General features: G+C 30.1%; 2 protein-coding genes across 8 annotated transcripts; both read left to right on the top strand.

Moving 5' to 3' along the window:
* Window positions 1-6,069: 6,069 nt before the first annotated feature.
* LOC123917101 lies at window positions 6,070-11,782 on the top strand. Of its 7 annotated transcripts, none has more exons than XM_045968728.1 (6): window positions 6,093-6,440; window positions 7,377-7,522; window positions 7,606-7,749; window positions 7,940-7,996; window positions 8,171-8,211; window positions 8,312-8,720. In XM_045968728.1, the coding sequence occupies exons 2-6, from the start codon at window positions 7,393-7,395 to the stop codon at window positions 8,618-8,620; spliced, it is 681 nt and encodes a 226-aa protein (XP_045824684.1). In that variant the 5' UTR covers window positions 6,093-6,440; window positions 7,377-7,392; the 3' UTR covers window positions 8,621-8,720. The 7 variants fall into 7 exon arrangements, 6 of the variants coding, with proteins under 6 accessions (XP_045824687.1, XP_045824686.1, XP_045824684.1 ...); XM_045968727.1 differs by having other exon boundaries at window positions 6,099-6,440; window positions 7,381-7,522; XR_006812356.1 differs by lacking the exons at window positions 7,940-7,996; window positions 8,171-8,211; window positions 8,312-8,720 and adding exons at window positions 10,368-10,424; window positions 10,514-10,601; window positions 11,098-11,235 and having other exon boundaries at window positions 6,106-6,440; window positions 7,381-7,522.
* Window positions 11,783-14,749: 2,967 nt separating this feature from the next.
* LOC123916651 lies at window positions 14,750-15,599 on the top strand. Its single transcript, XM_045968169.1, has one exon. The coding sequence runs from the start codon at window positions 15,061-15,063 to the stop codon at window positions 15,439-15,441; it is 381 nt and encodes a 126-aa protein (XP_045824125.1). The 5' UTR covers window positions 14,750-15,060; the 3' UTR covers window positions 15,442-15,599.
* The last annotated feature ends 1,000 nt before the right edge of the window (window positions 15,600-16,599 follow it).

The raw sequence follows: 16,599 nt of genomic DNA, 5'->3' as shown, positions 1-16,599 counted from the left end.
ATGTAAGAACATGCCTCATGTTAAGTGTTAACTACCCCATTTATCTATCACAATATTCTTGTGAAACAAAACAAAACAAAATATAACGTGCTACAAAGAGAGGTCTCAAATTACATATATATATATATAGCTTCTCGTTATAAAAATTGAATAATAAAGAGAAGAAATTTTTTAACAATACAATGAATGAAATGGAATAGAGGAACAAATTACTTGGTCACAAACAAAGAAGAAAACATTCATTTAACTAATGCATATTTTTTTTCTTCCTAATTTGAAACATGTTAATAACAATAAAAAAATATACGAAATAACTGACCAACTAAATAATCTGTGTAGTACAAATTTTACACCGATAGCTAAGAAATGACATGGAATAGAGAACAAATTATTTATATGATTTATTTATATGTAATATCAATAATCTATATTATAGTCTCTCGCACGTGCTATAAGTATTGAACAATAAAGAGTGACAAAATTTTTAACCATTAACTATACAATGAAATGACACGAAATAGAGGAACGGACTACTTATATGATTTATTTATATATCATCCATAAATTTCGGCAAGTGGTTGCATATATACATAAACATCATAAATAAGTAAAATGACCCTTCCGGACGCTCCCCGTACTTTTAGAGATATAAATTTTTACTAATAAGAACATGTATTCTAATTTAATAATTCTTTCTACAAATGATAGCTAAGAAAGTTTATACTAAACTTTCTCTATTAAAAAAAAATGTATTCTAAACTTTATCTTTCAAAGAGGAAAAATAGTAGATTCCTTACTTATTACTTTTTCTTGTAACTAACAGCATCACATGAACCTGCAAAAATTTGAAATCCTCTTCAGTAACGGAAATGACATTGATTTTGCACTCTAATGTCTTCAAAAGGCTAGAGACTTGGAACTTACATACAAATTCTATATATAACCACTTTTGGAGATATCTATAATTAACTTGTTTATGATTCATGTGAATATCAAAGTGAACTATAAAACTTCACATGTAACACATTGAACTGGAAAATTAAAACTTTAAATTAAAACAACACATAGAAGCACCATATAACTTGTGTTTAAGACAGTGTAGATAACCTTACCAAATATAACAATTATGAGGCATGAAAACTTCATTTAGAAGACCAAAATAGCCAAATAGTCTACAAATCTTTTGGCCTCCAAAGTGCAAATAGAGTATTACACTTGATTTCATAGAGTTTTTGCAAAAATTTAAATAAATCATTTTAAAAAATATGATGAAGAAGACACCATTTTTATAAATACCTGAAAGTTGGTGATGTAAAAGCTAACAAATTATCTATTTTCCCTAATTCTTTCACTAATTGCATAAAAATGATGGCATAGAAAAGCACAAAAAAATAAGACCACAAAGCTATCATGTTTTTCACATTGAGACATTTCCTCAAACACTTTGAGTGCTCACTTTCACAATCAAATGAGAGTTTTCAAATACAATGAAAGCTATGTACCTCACCAACTCTCATCAAAGTAAGGAATTCAAAGGATGACGTTGATTCTTTCTATCTAAATCAAACTAAAGTAAGTAAAAGTATCAAACTATAAGTGATCACTCAAACAATAGATCAATTCCATTGAAAATTAGAAATCTACTAATAACACAATGGTTTTTGCGATTTGATTGTGAAAGTGAACTAAAAGAAAAAACGAAACTGAAGCAAACCAAAACGGAAATTTTACTTTGTCAAAAAAAAAAAAAAACGGAAATTTTACTTCTGCTAATCTTTGGAAAACAAACGAAACTGAAATTACCTAAGGATTTTCGCGATTTGCACAACACCTTAATCAATCTCCCACAATCGGGTATTAATTTCATAATAGGAGTATATACTATTAAATGGCTTCACTTTTCCACCGAACAAATTAGTATTAACTTTAGACACTTTTGTACAACAATGCAAAAATGATTTTTCTATATAGTGATTAGAGAGAGAGAGAGCAGCTTGCATGGTTTTTGAGATGAAGCAGTTTCCTGTTTCCCAAATGAAGAAAGTTGAGAACGACAACACGCCGGCTGGTTGCTTTTGAAATTTTTGTTTGCTGTTTGGATTTGGATTTGGACTTGTTGTTGTGTTGGGCTGATAATGAAGAAATTGAATATGGCCCAGTAGAGCAAAGAACAACCACAAAAGTATGTGATTGGCCAATTCAAAATTCAAAATGATTGATATAATAATAAGAAGTAAAAATTTTTGCAACTTTATTTTTTATTTTGCTCTAGCTTGATGTGGTGATGACAGGTGTCCAAAATTTCCTTCAAGCTATGTTGAATGAATTTGTGTAGTTAAAAAGATTCTTTAAGTATCTATTAAAATAATATTTTATTCAAAAAATCAAACACTATAATTTTTAATCGTTGATTTTAGAAAAACTTACTACTTAAAGTTTAAAGAGTATCCGATCTTCGGAGACACTCGTTAGCATTTTTTTATATTTATTTATAGTTTGGACAAATAAAATCACATATCATAGCTCTAACAAAAAAAATAAAAAAATCACATAAACATACTCATACTCATGTAGCTAGTATTACTCACAAGTGTGGGAACTTATCATTTTAAAAAGGTCATGTTGGTTAAGAAATTAAAAATAGTAAAATTTGCATTTCTAAAGCACAACTTTACTTTTATTTCCATTTTTAGTTCTTTGGCTAGTGCCATTAAAATAGGTAGCAAGAGCCATCAAAATTTGACCAATATTGTCAGTGATGGGTGCAAATAGTTCTTTGGAAGTAAATTTACACAAAACGCTGGTGTCTGTTGGCGAGCGTTCAAGACCTGAACTATGAAGAGGAAGGGGTAGTGGGTTCGAAACTCACTGTGGGCGGTTTTGGTTGTTTTTTTTACTGCTATTTAAGTGATTGTTTTATTTTGTTTTATTTTATTTAATTAATTAATACAGCTAAATAATTTATAATAAAAATTAAATTATAAATCAAACTATTTTAAAATTAATTTAATCCCTTTTACAAAATGATATAAAAATTATTACTCGTAATAAAATCACTTTATAACACATAAATAACTTTACTACTTTATTTAAAAAATTAATCCCTTTAACAAACTACATTTTTTTATTTTCATGAAAAAAATCTTTGAAAATAAAGAATTAAAATAAAATTGTATTTTCATTAAAAAAAACACTATCAATTTTTTTATTTTATTTGTTGTATTTATTATTAATTATCTCTTTATTTTTTATTTATAGGTTCAATTTGAATGTTGCGGAATATGACATTTTTTTAAGTAATTTATATAGATAAATAACAATTTTTTGTGTTGATAATATTATTTACAATTTAAATAAATGATGTTCTTTTATAAAAAAAAATGCGGAATATGACATTTTTATGTACTAAAAAAAATCATTTTTTATTATAAAATTGTCCGGGGCCTTCAAAATCTACGAATCGGGCCCGCATTAGCCTGGCATTTTGAAAACTGTTAGCCTGTTTAAAAACATATTTCATAGGCTTATTTTTAAATATACTTATGAACTAATAAACTAATGTTCTCAAACTATATCTGATAACGTCAGTCCTTTATCTAACTCATTTGGCTGATTTGCGTTTGAGTTGTGTGGAATAAAAGAAACAATAGATTGTTTGGAGGCTTAACGAATTCATTGCATCAACCGTTAAACAAGATCAAGATTTTCTCATATAGATGGTCGAAGACGACGATTAGTACTCTTGTTTCTAACTACCATTGTTGTTGGTCTTGTCCTTTTCTTTGCTTGAGCTTTGTGCAATCCTCTTTATGGCTTCAGTTTGACTATTTTGTGATTTTTATAGTCTTCTCTGATACACCTTGTGCCGAAGAGACTTCTTGAATTTTCTGGTGTGTGTATATATATATACATATATATATCATTTTGGTTTATTCAAAAAAATATTCTTTTGATATTTAACATGATATTTTAGAGAATTTGATTGTATATGTCATCATATTTCAATTTTAGTTTATAATAATACATTTATATATGTGAAAATTTAATGTAAATTATTAAAATTAGCCTAATGAAGGAATTAATAAATTTATAATTTAATCGAAATCCAAATTTTAATATAGAACTATTATTCATGCTTTCTTAAATAAACCGACCTAGTAGGCTAAAAGGTTTTTTTAAGGGCATGCAGCCTGACCTATTTAATTAAATAGGCTAATAAAAAATAATCTATGTAAGTTAGGCCACAGGAGCCTGTAGGCTGGCCTGTAGGCTGGCCTGAACTATTCCTATCTTTATCTACAACATTGACGACGCTAAAGTCATTGAACTACAATGAATTTGTATCGAAACAAATCTCTAAATCTGAACAAAACAAACCATACAACGACGAGATTAAAATAAACATCGTACAAAGTCGGAAACTCAAGACAAAAAACTGCGCACTAGATGGAATTAAAAACAATACCAGACAACAAAAATAATAATGAAAAATCTAAAACGAAACTTTTTTTTTTTGTTACATGAGAGAAAATCTAAAACTTAACTTAAAAATGTGTAAAAATCACTCTTTTAAATAAAAAGAAATATTAAGCATTTGTTGAAAAAAAAGGAATAGAAAAAGTTTGCAACTAGATATTGGATTTATTTTGTTTTAAAGATGATACTACATTGGAAAAGAAATCTGATTCAATTTCCATTTCCGAAAAAACACGCGTAGTCATCGTTCCAAAATATCCGTTCCGTTCCCAAAAAAAACGCTTGAAATACTAACTAATTGATTTTGGCTAGGGGTGATCGTATCCGAACCAATTCAAAAGTAAAACCGCAAATCGAACCAAACCAAACCGAAAACCGCAAAAACCGCATTTGGTTTGGATGTATTTGGATGGCTTTCTTACTAAACCGCAAACCGCAAAACCGCAAACCGCAAAAACCGCAAAAACCGCGGATAACCGCAAAAACCGCATTAAGTTACTATTATATATTTATATTCCAATATCGTAAAAGAAAATATATTTATATTCCAATATACATGCCCAATTACCAAGTCAGTCGACCAAATTAATCGAACTTCAAGTTGTTTTTATTTTTTGTACTGAAATTTTATTTTGGTGTTGTAATTGAATTTTAAATAAACAAATTTAATCGGTACCGTGATGTTATTTTGAAAATTCAATTTTTTTATATATTTAAAATTGTAAGTTACTATAATGTTATTTTGGATAAATAATTTTTGTTGGTACTACAATGTTATTTTGGAACTTCAATTTTTTATTTTTTTTTTATGCTTAAAATTGTTCGGTACAATCGTTATGTTTTAAACCGCACCAACCGAACCGATCCAAACCGCATTGGTTTGGTTTGGTTTGGTTTGGATGACTTTTTAAAAATCAACCGAACCAAACCGAACCGCATGCATTTTTATCTCGCGGTTAGGATGACTTTTATGCTCAAAACCGAACCAAACCGCACCGCGATCACCCCTAATTTTGGCCATTAATTGCATTGTAAATTCACTACTTTACCCTTAACACCTCGGTCTATAAATAATAACCCTTTACACCCATCTCAAACTCAATACTATCAGTCTATCACCACTCACTTACTCATCCGTCGCACCTATTCTTCTTCACACAGTTCTTCAATTTTTATTTTATTATTGTGCTCTTACTCTTTTTCTTTTCCTTTCTTTTAATTTTCATTGTCCAATTCTATTATGTATCTCTATAATGGTCTACTTGATATTTCATATGTATTATCTCATAAAAAAACATTCATACCATTGCCATTATATTTTATTTTCTGTTCAATGATGATGACGGTTTCATTTCTACGTATATCCCATAAAAAAGAAAGAACTTTTTATTTATCTAAAATCTCCAAGCTTTTTACGTTTGTATCTGTGTTTTTCTTTTATTTTTTTACAAATTCATTTTTTTAATCTGTTTTGAGTTTGTTATTTCTTATTATTCATAATTGGTTCATCTATTTTTTTTAAATAACAATAATAATAATAAAAATAATAATTAAAAGTTACATAATATTAATAATTTCATGGTGACACTTACTCTACTCTTTCATAAGGTATAAATTTGCCTTTGGGAGAAAGTTTAAATTGAATTTTCAGAAATTATGCCGAATGTAAACTAAAAAATACTGTAGAGTGTGTTTTGTAGATTTTATACAAATGCAAAAAAACTTGGTTTTTGGGCAAAACGGGGGTAGACAAGAAATACAGGGGATATGGTGATACATATTCTTTGGTTTTTGGGCCAAATTTGGTTTTCGGATCACAACCCAAGCCCAAACATTTGTATATAAAACCTCATTCGTTTCATATTCCCACTCATTTTTTCACTTTCTATTTCGCGAGTTCCGTTATTCCTCTTGCTCCCTCTTTTGATCTCGTTCTAACGATTTCTATTTTCTCAACTTTTCTGGTTAGTTCTCTTCTAATTCAACTTGTTCGAAGCTTAATCTTCGATTCACATTACTAATTTGTGGTTAATTTGAAATGATTCATATGATTTGTTCTTTAATTTGTTTCTGCAATGTTTAGTTAAATTTAGCTTGATTTTACCTCTGATCTGATTTGATGCTCTTTAATTTTCGCTTAAATTCAATTTGATCGTTAATTTCTGGTAACTAGGTTTTATATGATCATCATTTTGCTTAATTTCGTCTGATCCGTCCGTTAGGTTTTGTAGAATAATGTCTAATTTTGGCCTGAACCATTAGGTTTTGATCTGTTAGGTTTTGATCCGTTAGGTTTTGCATGATCAACATTTTTGCTTGATTTCACTCTTACATCTTCCATTATCTCTACTTTTTAATTAGTTTTCTACTAGTTGAATCAGTTTGAAGCTTAATCTCCTTTCTCTAATCCATTATTTGCTTAGTGTTGTATTCACGTTATTTTGAATTTGTGATTTCTGTTAATTTTTGCTTGTCTGAACTGCAGATTTTCTAGAATAATGCCTAAATTTGTTGTGAACATGTAGTTTTGGTTAATTTTTACTTAGTTTTGCCAAAATTTGGCCAAATTTTTGTTTAATTTTCAGTTAAATTTGATCACTCTTATATCTTCCATTTTCTCTACTTTTTGTTAGTTATCTTCTAGTTGAATTGGTTTGAAGCTTAATCGCTTTTCTCTAATCCATTTGTTTCTTAGTGTTGTATTCATGTTATTTTGAATTTGTGATTTCTCTAATTTTTCCTAAATTATTTCTGAACTTTTAGATTTGGTTTATTTTTTTGCTTAATTTTTGTTGAACATATTTTTCCTAATTTTTGATTAATTTTCAGTAAATTTGTTCCAGAGAGGAAAAATTTTCAGTTAAATTTTTGATTAATTTTTGCTATTTCATATTTTGGAGTTAGGTTTGTTTGGCAATGGATTCCAAAGATAAGGTCAATATGCCTGAATTGGATGATTGGTATAAGGCAATGTTAGAGCGTTATAAGGATCCAAAAAGTATTGAGATGATCAATAGCTTTGTGAAAGTGCTAAAGGAGATTGCTGGTATGCCATTATTTGTTTTTATTTTTTGGTATTTTTCTATCAGAATTTTATTACTGTGTTTAACCATTTGTATATGTTTATAGCTGAGTCCAACAAAATGTATTCCAAGGATAAGGTCAATGAGCCTGAATTGGATGATTGGTATAAAGCATTTATAGAGCGTTTTGATGACCGCCGAAGTACTGAGATGATCAATAGCTTTGTGAAAATGCTAAAGGAGATTGCTGGTATGCCATTATTTGTTTTTTATATATGGACTACTTTATTACAATTATATTTGTTCTTACTGCTCTATGCATTTACAGATGATTTGCATGCATTTCACCTCTAACTAACAGATAACTTTGTTTCGTTTAACATCAAACTCAATGGTTTAATATGTTGTCTCTAATATATGTATTTCTCAACCTTTTTTAGCTGACAATGAAGAGGGGAATTCTTCTAAAGCTAGTGAAGGGAAGTCTACCAAATCTGGAAGATGTTCTGACAAAATTTTATGTACTGTTAATTTCTGGGTCACTTATTTATGATTTAATTTCTGGGAAAGTTATACTCTATTTTCAGTTTTGGCCAACTTTTTGTCTAAGTTGCTATTAAGTTGAAAATAAAACAATTTTTTAAATATCTACATTTGTTTATGTTATATAGGTGCTGATGCTGAGTCCAACAAAGTGGACCAGATTGACAAGGTCCCTAATTTTTTTTGTACATATTTTTCAGTTAAATTTGTTCTTAACTGTAAAAGTTTTTTATTGTGTTTAATTTTGCTATTTCATATTTTGGAGTTAGGTTTATTTGGCAATGGATTCCAAAGATAAGGTCAATATGCCTGAATTGGATGATTGGTATAAGGCAATGGTAGAGCATTATAATGATACAAAAAGCATTGAGATGATCAATAGCTTTGTGAAAGTGCTAAAGGAGATTGCTATTGATCATCTCAATGCTTTTTGTATCATTATAATGCTCTACCATTGCCTTATACCAATCATCCAATTCAGGCATATTGACCTTATCTTTGGAATCCATTGCCAAATAAACCTAACTCCAAAATATGAAATAGCAAAATTAAACACAATAAAAAACTTTTACAGTTAAGAACAAATTTAACTGAAAAATATGTACAAAAAAAATTAGGGACCTTGTCAATCTGGTCCACTTTGTTGGACTCAGCATCAGCACCTATATAACATAAACAAATGTAGGTATTTAAAAAATTGTTTTATTTTCAACTTAATAGCAACTTAGACAAAAAGTTGGCCAAAACTGAAAATAGAGTATAACTTTCCCAGAAATTAAATCATAAATAAGTGACCCAGAAATTAACAGTACATAAAATTTTGTCAGAACATCTACCAGATTTGGTAGACTTCCCTTCACTAGCTTTAGAAGAATTCCCCTCTTCATTGTCAGCTAAAAAAGGTTGAGAAATACATATATTAGAGACAACATATTAAACCATTGAGTTTGATGTTAAACGAAACAAAGTTATCTGTTAGTTAGAGGTGAAATGCATGCAAATCATCTCTAAATGCATAGAGCAGTAAGAACAAATATAATTGTAATAAAGTAGTCCATATATAAAAAACAAATAATGGCATACCAGCAATCTCCTTTAGCATTTTCACAAAGCTATTGATCATCTCAGTACTTCGGCGGTCATCAAAACGCTCTATAAATGCTTTATACCAATCATCCAATTCAGGCTCATTGACCTTATCCTTGGAATACATTTTGTTGGACTCAGCTATAAACATATACAAATGGTTAAACACAGTAATAAAATTCTGATAGAAAAATACCAAAAAGTATTGAGATGATCAATAGCTTTGTGAAAGTGCTAAAGGAGATTAATTTTCATCCCTGATTCAATTTTATTAAAAGCTCCGCCACCTTTATATCTGTATCTTACGTCACACATTTTGTGACTCTTATCAAGTACACTACTTATCATACAAGGGTATTTGTTCTTGTGTTTACTGCTCTCTGCTTTTACAGAAGATTTGTATGCATTTTCACCTCTAAACTAAACAGATGACTTTGTTTGATTTAACATCAAACTCAGTAGTTTAATATGTTGTCTCTAATATAGGGCTGAGCATCGGTCGGTTTCGGGCCGAAAATCACAAAATCGATAAAAACTGCAATCATTTAATTTGGACCCAATTCCGACCGTCTATATCTTCGGTTTGTTCGGGTTCGGGTCATTCGGGTGGCGGGTTGGACTGGTCGGTTATTACGGGTTAGATCGAAACTTTATTTACATCTAAAACTCCTCCATTATCCAAAAATTCCTAATTTTCGAATAGTTTAACACCTCGTACACAATGCAACAAAAGATAGACGAAGTAAATTAAAAAAGAAAAAAAGTTAGATGCAGTTACTTTCTTTCAGTATATAGATCTAAAGACAATAAAATATCAAGTAGAAGAGACGTAGAAATTAAAATATATCTAGAATATATATTAGAATATTTTTTCCACCTTCTTCATCACCGTATTATTAATTATAAGCTTTGTAAAATATAACATTTTTATCTTAAATCAAAGATGGATAAAAATAACAAAGAGAAGAGTATATGAGATTGAGAGGGAGAGAAGGAAAAAAATTAATTTGCATCTAATGGTTGTTCGGTCGGTTTCGGTTATGGAAAGATAGAATTTTAGAGACCCGCACCCGCCCGTATGCAACCGTTCATGCCCGGTTTTTCGCAATTTGTTGACCCGAGACCCGACCCACACCCGACCGAATACTTCAATGTGTTGTCGGTTATATCGGTTTCGAGTCGGGTCTCGGGTTCATGCTCACCCCTACTCTAATATATGTATTTCTCAACCTTTTTTAGCTGAGATGGAAGAGGGGAATGGTTCTAAAGCTAGTGAAGGGAAATTTACCAAATCTGGTATGTACTGTCTTATTTTGCCAAAAGTTTTTGTACTGTTTAATTTTTGGGTCACTTTTTTATGATTTAACTATTGTTATGAATCTTAGGGTTGGAAAATAAAAATTGCAAGACTACATAATCATAGAGTGAAAGTTATACTCTTTTAAGTTTTGGCTAACTTTGGTTGCAAGTCTGGTATATATTTATACTCTATTTTAAGTTTTCATCATTTTATATCTGTTGTTTTCTGTTCCTCAATCTTTCAAATATGATCATAGAACTGTATTAGGCACACATTTTTCTTGGTTACTTTTATGATATAACTATTGTTGATGGATCTTAGGGTAGGAAAATAAAAATTGCAAGATTACATAATCTTAGAGATATACTCTATTTTCAGTTTTGGCAAACCTTTCTTAATTGATCATGTGATTATTAAATTATGCTTTGTACAAGCCTTGTCATCATTGATTCAATTCTATGAAAAGCTCTGTTGCCTTTATAGGTCTAGATCTTCTTACATCACACATTTTGTGTCTCTTATTAAGTACACTACTTATCATACAAGTATATTTGTTCTTGGCTACTGCATTTACAGATGATTTGCATGCATTTAACCTCTAATTTACCGATAACTTTGTTTTCATTTAATCTGTTGTCTCTGATATATGTTTTTGTCAACCATTTTTAGCTGACAAAGATGATGAATATGCTACTGATGAAACCGAAAAAGCTATGGAAGCTAAAGCTCAGGTCCTTGAAGGATGGGCTCGTTATGGTGAGCCTACTTTTGGAGAGTTGTCTGCAGATGGATTTTGTTGTTTGATGTAGGGAGCAATGAGGGTTTTGAATGATTTGCCATGAGATTTGATGCTGTTGAAATACTGTATGGCTATTCCATAGGTTAAATACTGTAAAAAAATATATCTGTTAATTTTGCTGTGTGATGCTGATAAAATATTGTATGGTTAAATACTGTAAAAAATATATATGTTAATTTTCACTCTATGATTACTGTTAAGATATAGATATATTTCCATAGGTTAAATACTGTAAAAAAATATCTGTTAAATTTCTGCGTCAGATTTGGTATAAGATTTGATGCTGTTAAAATACTGTATGGCTATTCCTTATTTCCTTAGCTTAAATACTGTAAAAAATATATCTGTTAATTTTTAGAACAAAATTATGGCAATGAAAATCTTCGGCAGTAAATTTTAGAACAAATAAGCCATACAGTATTTCAACAGCATTAAATCTCATGGCAAATCATTCAACAAAGAGGACAATACGGAGTAATGTTTCTTCATAGGGATTTTGATATAATTCACACGACTTTTTGTTCCTTTTATATCATATTTTCAATTTGAGTTTCATCATAGTATTATTAGGTGCCTAAATTTCTAATATATATATACACACACTAGATTGTGAATTGTGATTTTTTTTTCCTTCCTAATGGATATATACCGATTTATTTTATAATATGTAAAATAAATAATCATTCAAAAGTACACATAAGTTTAACGATATAGATTAAAACTACATGTATAATTATTTTTTATGACTAAAACATATCACTTTTTTATAGGACTAAAAACAATTTGATAATTTTATATCACCAAAAACATTTATCTCTTTCATGTATAGGGAATGATTGCTAATTAGGATGCGAACACAATTCATATGTTAAGTAGCGAATATTTTTTTCTTCCAAACTAGCGAACATTGTTTTTCTAAAATTTCTTTTTTTGTAACGTCCACTATTTAAGTAACACATGAAATAAAAATAGTAATGTAAAAAGTTTCCATCACTTACATTTTGGGCTTGGTCCAATTTGTCTCACAAGAAAATCCCGAAATTTTTTTTTACCCAACATTTATCTCTTTATCTCAACATATTTTAATTTTTTTTTTACCCTTTACCCCAATATTTATCTCTTTTTTTTATTATTAAAATCATCATGGTCAACCACCAATCCACCATACTCCCAAATCATGTTTCTCTGTTAAATCCATAAAAAAACCACACAACCTTCATCAATCCACTATAATCTTTACCACCAATCCAACAACCCACTCAATCAAAATCAAACCGCTCGTTCTTAAGTCAAGCACAAACGAGAAAATTGAAAAAGGGAAAGAAAGAAGAAAAACGCAAACTCAACCACCACCACCATCTAAAACTGAACAAAAACAAACAAACCAAAATAGAATCGAAAGGAATAAGAAGTAGAACAAGAACTCGCGATTTTGGCAAACAGTTTTGCCTTTTAGTGACAGTTTTGTCTGTCACTATAAGCCAAAAATCTGGATCTCGTTATCCTATACCCACCTATACCGGTACTCTTTTTCAAGTAATACCGGAACAGTTCTTTCTCCAACTAATCCGGTTCACTATTTCAAAGTAAATTTAATTTTTAGTGGCAGTTTTGTCTGTCACTATAATTCAAAATTTTGGATCTAGTCTTCCCCTATACCCACCTATACTAGTACAATTTTTTAAAGTAATCCGTTTCATTATTTCTTACCGGAGCACTTCTTTTTCAAACTAACGTGGTTCATTATTTCAAAGTAAATTTGGCTTTTAATGCCAGTTTTGTCTGTCACTATAAAAATAACAAACAGTAAAATTATTCTACCAAAAAATAAAGGGTAAAAATGGAAATAAAATTATTTTTTAGGGGTAGAGGTATAATTGTTGGGATAGAAAAAAAATCGAGTCCCTGTGAGTTTGACTCAGTTGGTAGGGATATCGCACTATATGTGCAGCCCGGGTTCGAACCCGGGACACTCCACTTATTCACCTTTAAGGTGGATTTTCTAGCCACTAAGCTACTTAACAAAAAAAAAAAGGGTTTTGCTAACGAGTGCCCCCTGGGCACTCTTTAAGCATAATATTTATGGAAATTATTCATTCAAAAAGTAGAACATTACAATTTTCAATGCGTTGACTTCACGCATTTCAATAAAAATTTCATAAAAAATTACTATTTCAAGTGCTTAAAGAGTGTCCCAGGGACACTTGTTAGCATTTTCCAAAAAAAAATTATGAACACTTCGCTTGGACTACAAGATGAACGTTGACCAATATTTTTCTATAATTTAATTTTTCAAAAGATTTTTCTATAATTGCAAATTTGCACATGTTAAAAATTTAGAAATAGTAAATTTGTATTAGAATTTATTTATTTTATATTAAATGTGTGCCTGCTTCCAGGGAGTAGATGAATTCGGCAAAATCGGTCAATCCGATCAAACCCATCCAATTTAACCCAAATTAATATTGGCATCACGGAGTATCAGAGTTATACTATAAAGTTTTTATTTTATTTTCAAATTTATACAAAGGTATGCACATAATATGTTTTGCTGTTGTGACCAATGCATTTTCTCACATCATTCCAAAGGTGACTTTTAGTTGAGGAAGTGTTTCGTATTTATTATTAGGTGTTCAAAATCAAAACTCTAACTCTCATATTCTTGTTTGTCTCATTCTTCTTATAAATCATCCATATACGGCTTTATATATAAAGCTATAAATAAAATAAATTTCTAAATCATATTTTCTACAAAAAAAAATTAATCATATAAATTTTAAACAAATCTTAAATATTTTAAACTGAAATATAAATTTTAATATCATCTTTTTTTAACTATAAATCTAAAATATATTTAAATATAAAATCTTCAAAAAAATATAGTATCAACATTTTATTTATTTACTGTTAGAATAAAAGATTTGATTTATTTAATAAAAAAACAAATCATACTAACAAATAAAAAAAAACAATTATATATATAAGAAGCGTAGAATTAGAATCAAAGGAGTTTCTCTATCAAAAAAAAAAGTATTCTCTTTCACTTCCACAAGGTATGCATACATACTTACACATTGTATTCTTAATATTATTAATTACTTTAGCATATCATAGATCCTGATCATTCATGCCTATCGAATTTATGGTTAATTTGTTCACATGATCATGATCATGTGCCTAAGTAAGAAACCCTAACTTCCATCTTCTTATTGTGGCAAAAGTATAATGATAAAACGTCGTTATAACTTTCCACTATGTGTTAAGATATATCAATTGTACGATGATTTTAAAAGGTCAAGATCTTTTATTTGATATAAGATCACATAGACTATTATAAGGGGAATGGATTCTCTCAAGTGTAAATCACACTTGAGAGAATAAAGTGTCATCTATCACCATCCAATTCACTTTATTTAAATTTTATCTATGTTTCTCTCTCTTGATCAATGGTGGCAAACCACAATTTATTCTCTCAAGTGTAAATTACACTTGAGAGAACCATTCCCTATTATAAGTACAAGTTAGTTTCATTGTATTTCACAAGTCAAAAAGACAGAACACATGTATGACATCACCTAAAAGTGGATGCTTTTAGCAACTTTAACAACATAGTACGAGACACTCTTTACAACTGAAGAAACATGAGTACTATTTTTTAATAGATAATTGTTGAAGGAATAATTTTATTATTTAATATTATTGTGCATGTTAAACAATTGACCTCATACATTAATCTATTTTTTTTATCTTATATAAAAGAGTTGTTTATTTAATAAAGAAAAGAAGTAAGGAACGACAAAAGGGGGTTTTAACTAAGCAGAAAAGAAAAGACAATGTCGACGACGCCGAATCAACCGGAAAAGGTCCAATCTGATGCCAAACCAGCATATCCATCTCCCGATCAACCGAATAAAGAAGAGGAGGAAGAAGGAGAGTGCGGACTTTGCCTATACATGAAAGCAGGCGGTTGCAAAGACGCCTTTATTGATTGGGATAATTGTGCCAAAGAAGCAGAAGACAAAAACGAAGACTTTGTTGAAAAGTGCTCTCAGGTTACCGCAAGGTTGATGCAGTGTATGAATGCTCATTCCAATTACTACTACCCAATTCTTATGTCTGAAAAGCACGCCGAAGAACAAGCTGTTATTGAATTGGAGAAAGAAAAGCAAGATTCATCTGCTAATGCCTCCCCTTATGAGTCTAACCAAAAGTGATTTTCAATTTTTTATTTTAATTTAGTATTTGTTATCAACAACAATTCATTGTTTTTGTTGTGCAGTAGCTTCACATTCTATTAGTTTAATATTGGTACTTGACATTATATTAGTATTAATAAGTGGAATTATTGATAGTTAATCTTCTATCTAGAAATTTCAATAATTTTTTGTTTTTGTTTTTATGATATGCCGTATCCGCACTGGTTATGTATCAGATCTTTTGATTTATGTGCCCTCGATAGGTAGCTAAGGTGATTTTATGGAAGAATAATCCTTTACAATGCATACTCCTAGTGCTCTGTTTCGATAAACAACTTATTTGCATTTTATTTTATAGGCAATAGATAAGTGCTTATAAGTCCCGTGAACATAGCTCAATTGGTTGAACATCGTAGGTTTCGAATCCCGATCATCCCACTTATCCACCTTATGGGTGGAATTTCTAGTCATTTGACTACTCGACTAAAAAAAAAAAAAGATAAGTGCTTATAAAATGTAAATAAGCTGAAAATTGTCTTTAGGTTTTGACTTTCCCAGACTTAGCTTCTCTTCAACAATTTATTTTTCACCACATTGTTGTTGTTTTTTTTTTTTTGAAACAGCAAATTTTATTAAAAGAGCATCCTCAAGCAACAAAAGGTGTACTAGAGGAGCTAACATAAAAACAATACAATAAGTAAGTGGCTAGCAGCAGCCAACCAAAAAACGTCCAAACAGCCCCTAGAAGACAATCAACAGGGACGCAGCCCACACAGCCTAGAAAAGGGAAAGGCAAGAAAAAACAAAAACCCGACTAACGCCGTAAGCATTCTCCAGGGTCCTAGGACCACTCATAGTACATACTTGGTGGCACCTTCAACCTAGCGAGACTCCATCTCCAACTCAAAACTTTAATTTCTTCAATAATAGTTATTGGGTTAAACACAACATTAGAAAAGATCGCACTATTCCTTGCCTTCCAAATCGACCAAAGGGATACATGCCAAATCATTAGGACACCTTGACGCATGTTGCCATTTCTCGTCGTCCCGCGGAGCATCTCAAAGAGAGAGAAAAGAGAGTGTGGGATGACAATCACCAACCCAAGCCATCTAAAAATTCCGTGCCACACTATCATGACACTTGGACAATGTAAGAAAAGATGTGTAGAGGTTT

The sequence above is a fragment of the Trifolium pratense genome, linkage group LG3, assembly GCF_020283565.1.
Source record: "Trifolium pratense cultivar HEN17-A07 linkage group LG3, ARS_RC_1.1, whole genome shotgun sequence".
Taxonomy (NCBI): domain Eukaryota; kingdom Viridiplantae; phylum Streptophyta; class Magnoliopsida; order Fabales; family Fabaceae; genus Trifolium; species Trifolium pratense.
The sequence above is the reverse complement of the archived record's forward strand: the minus strand, read 5'-3'. Positions and strand labels throughout refer to the sequence as shown.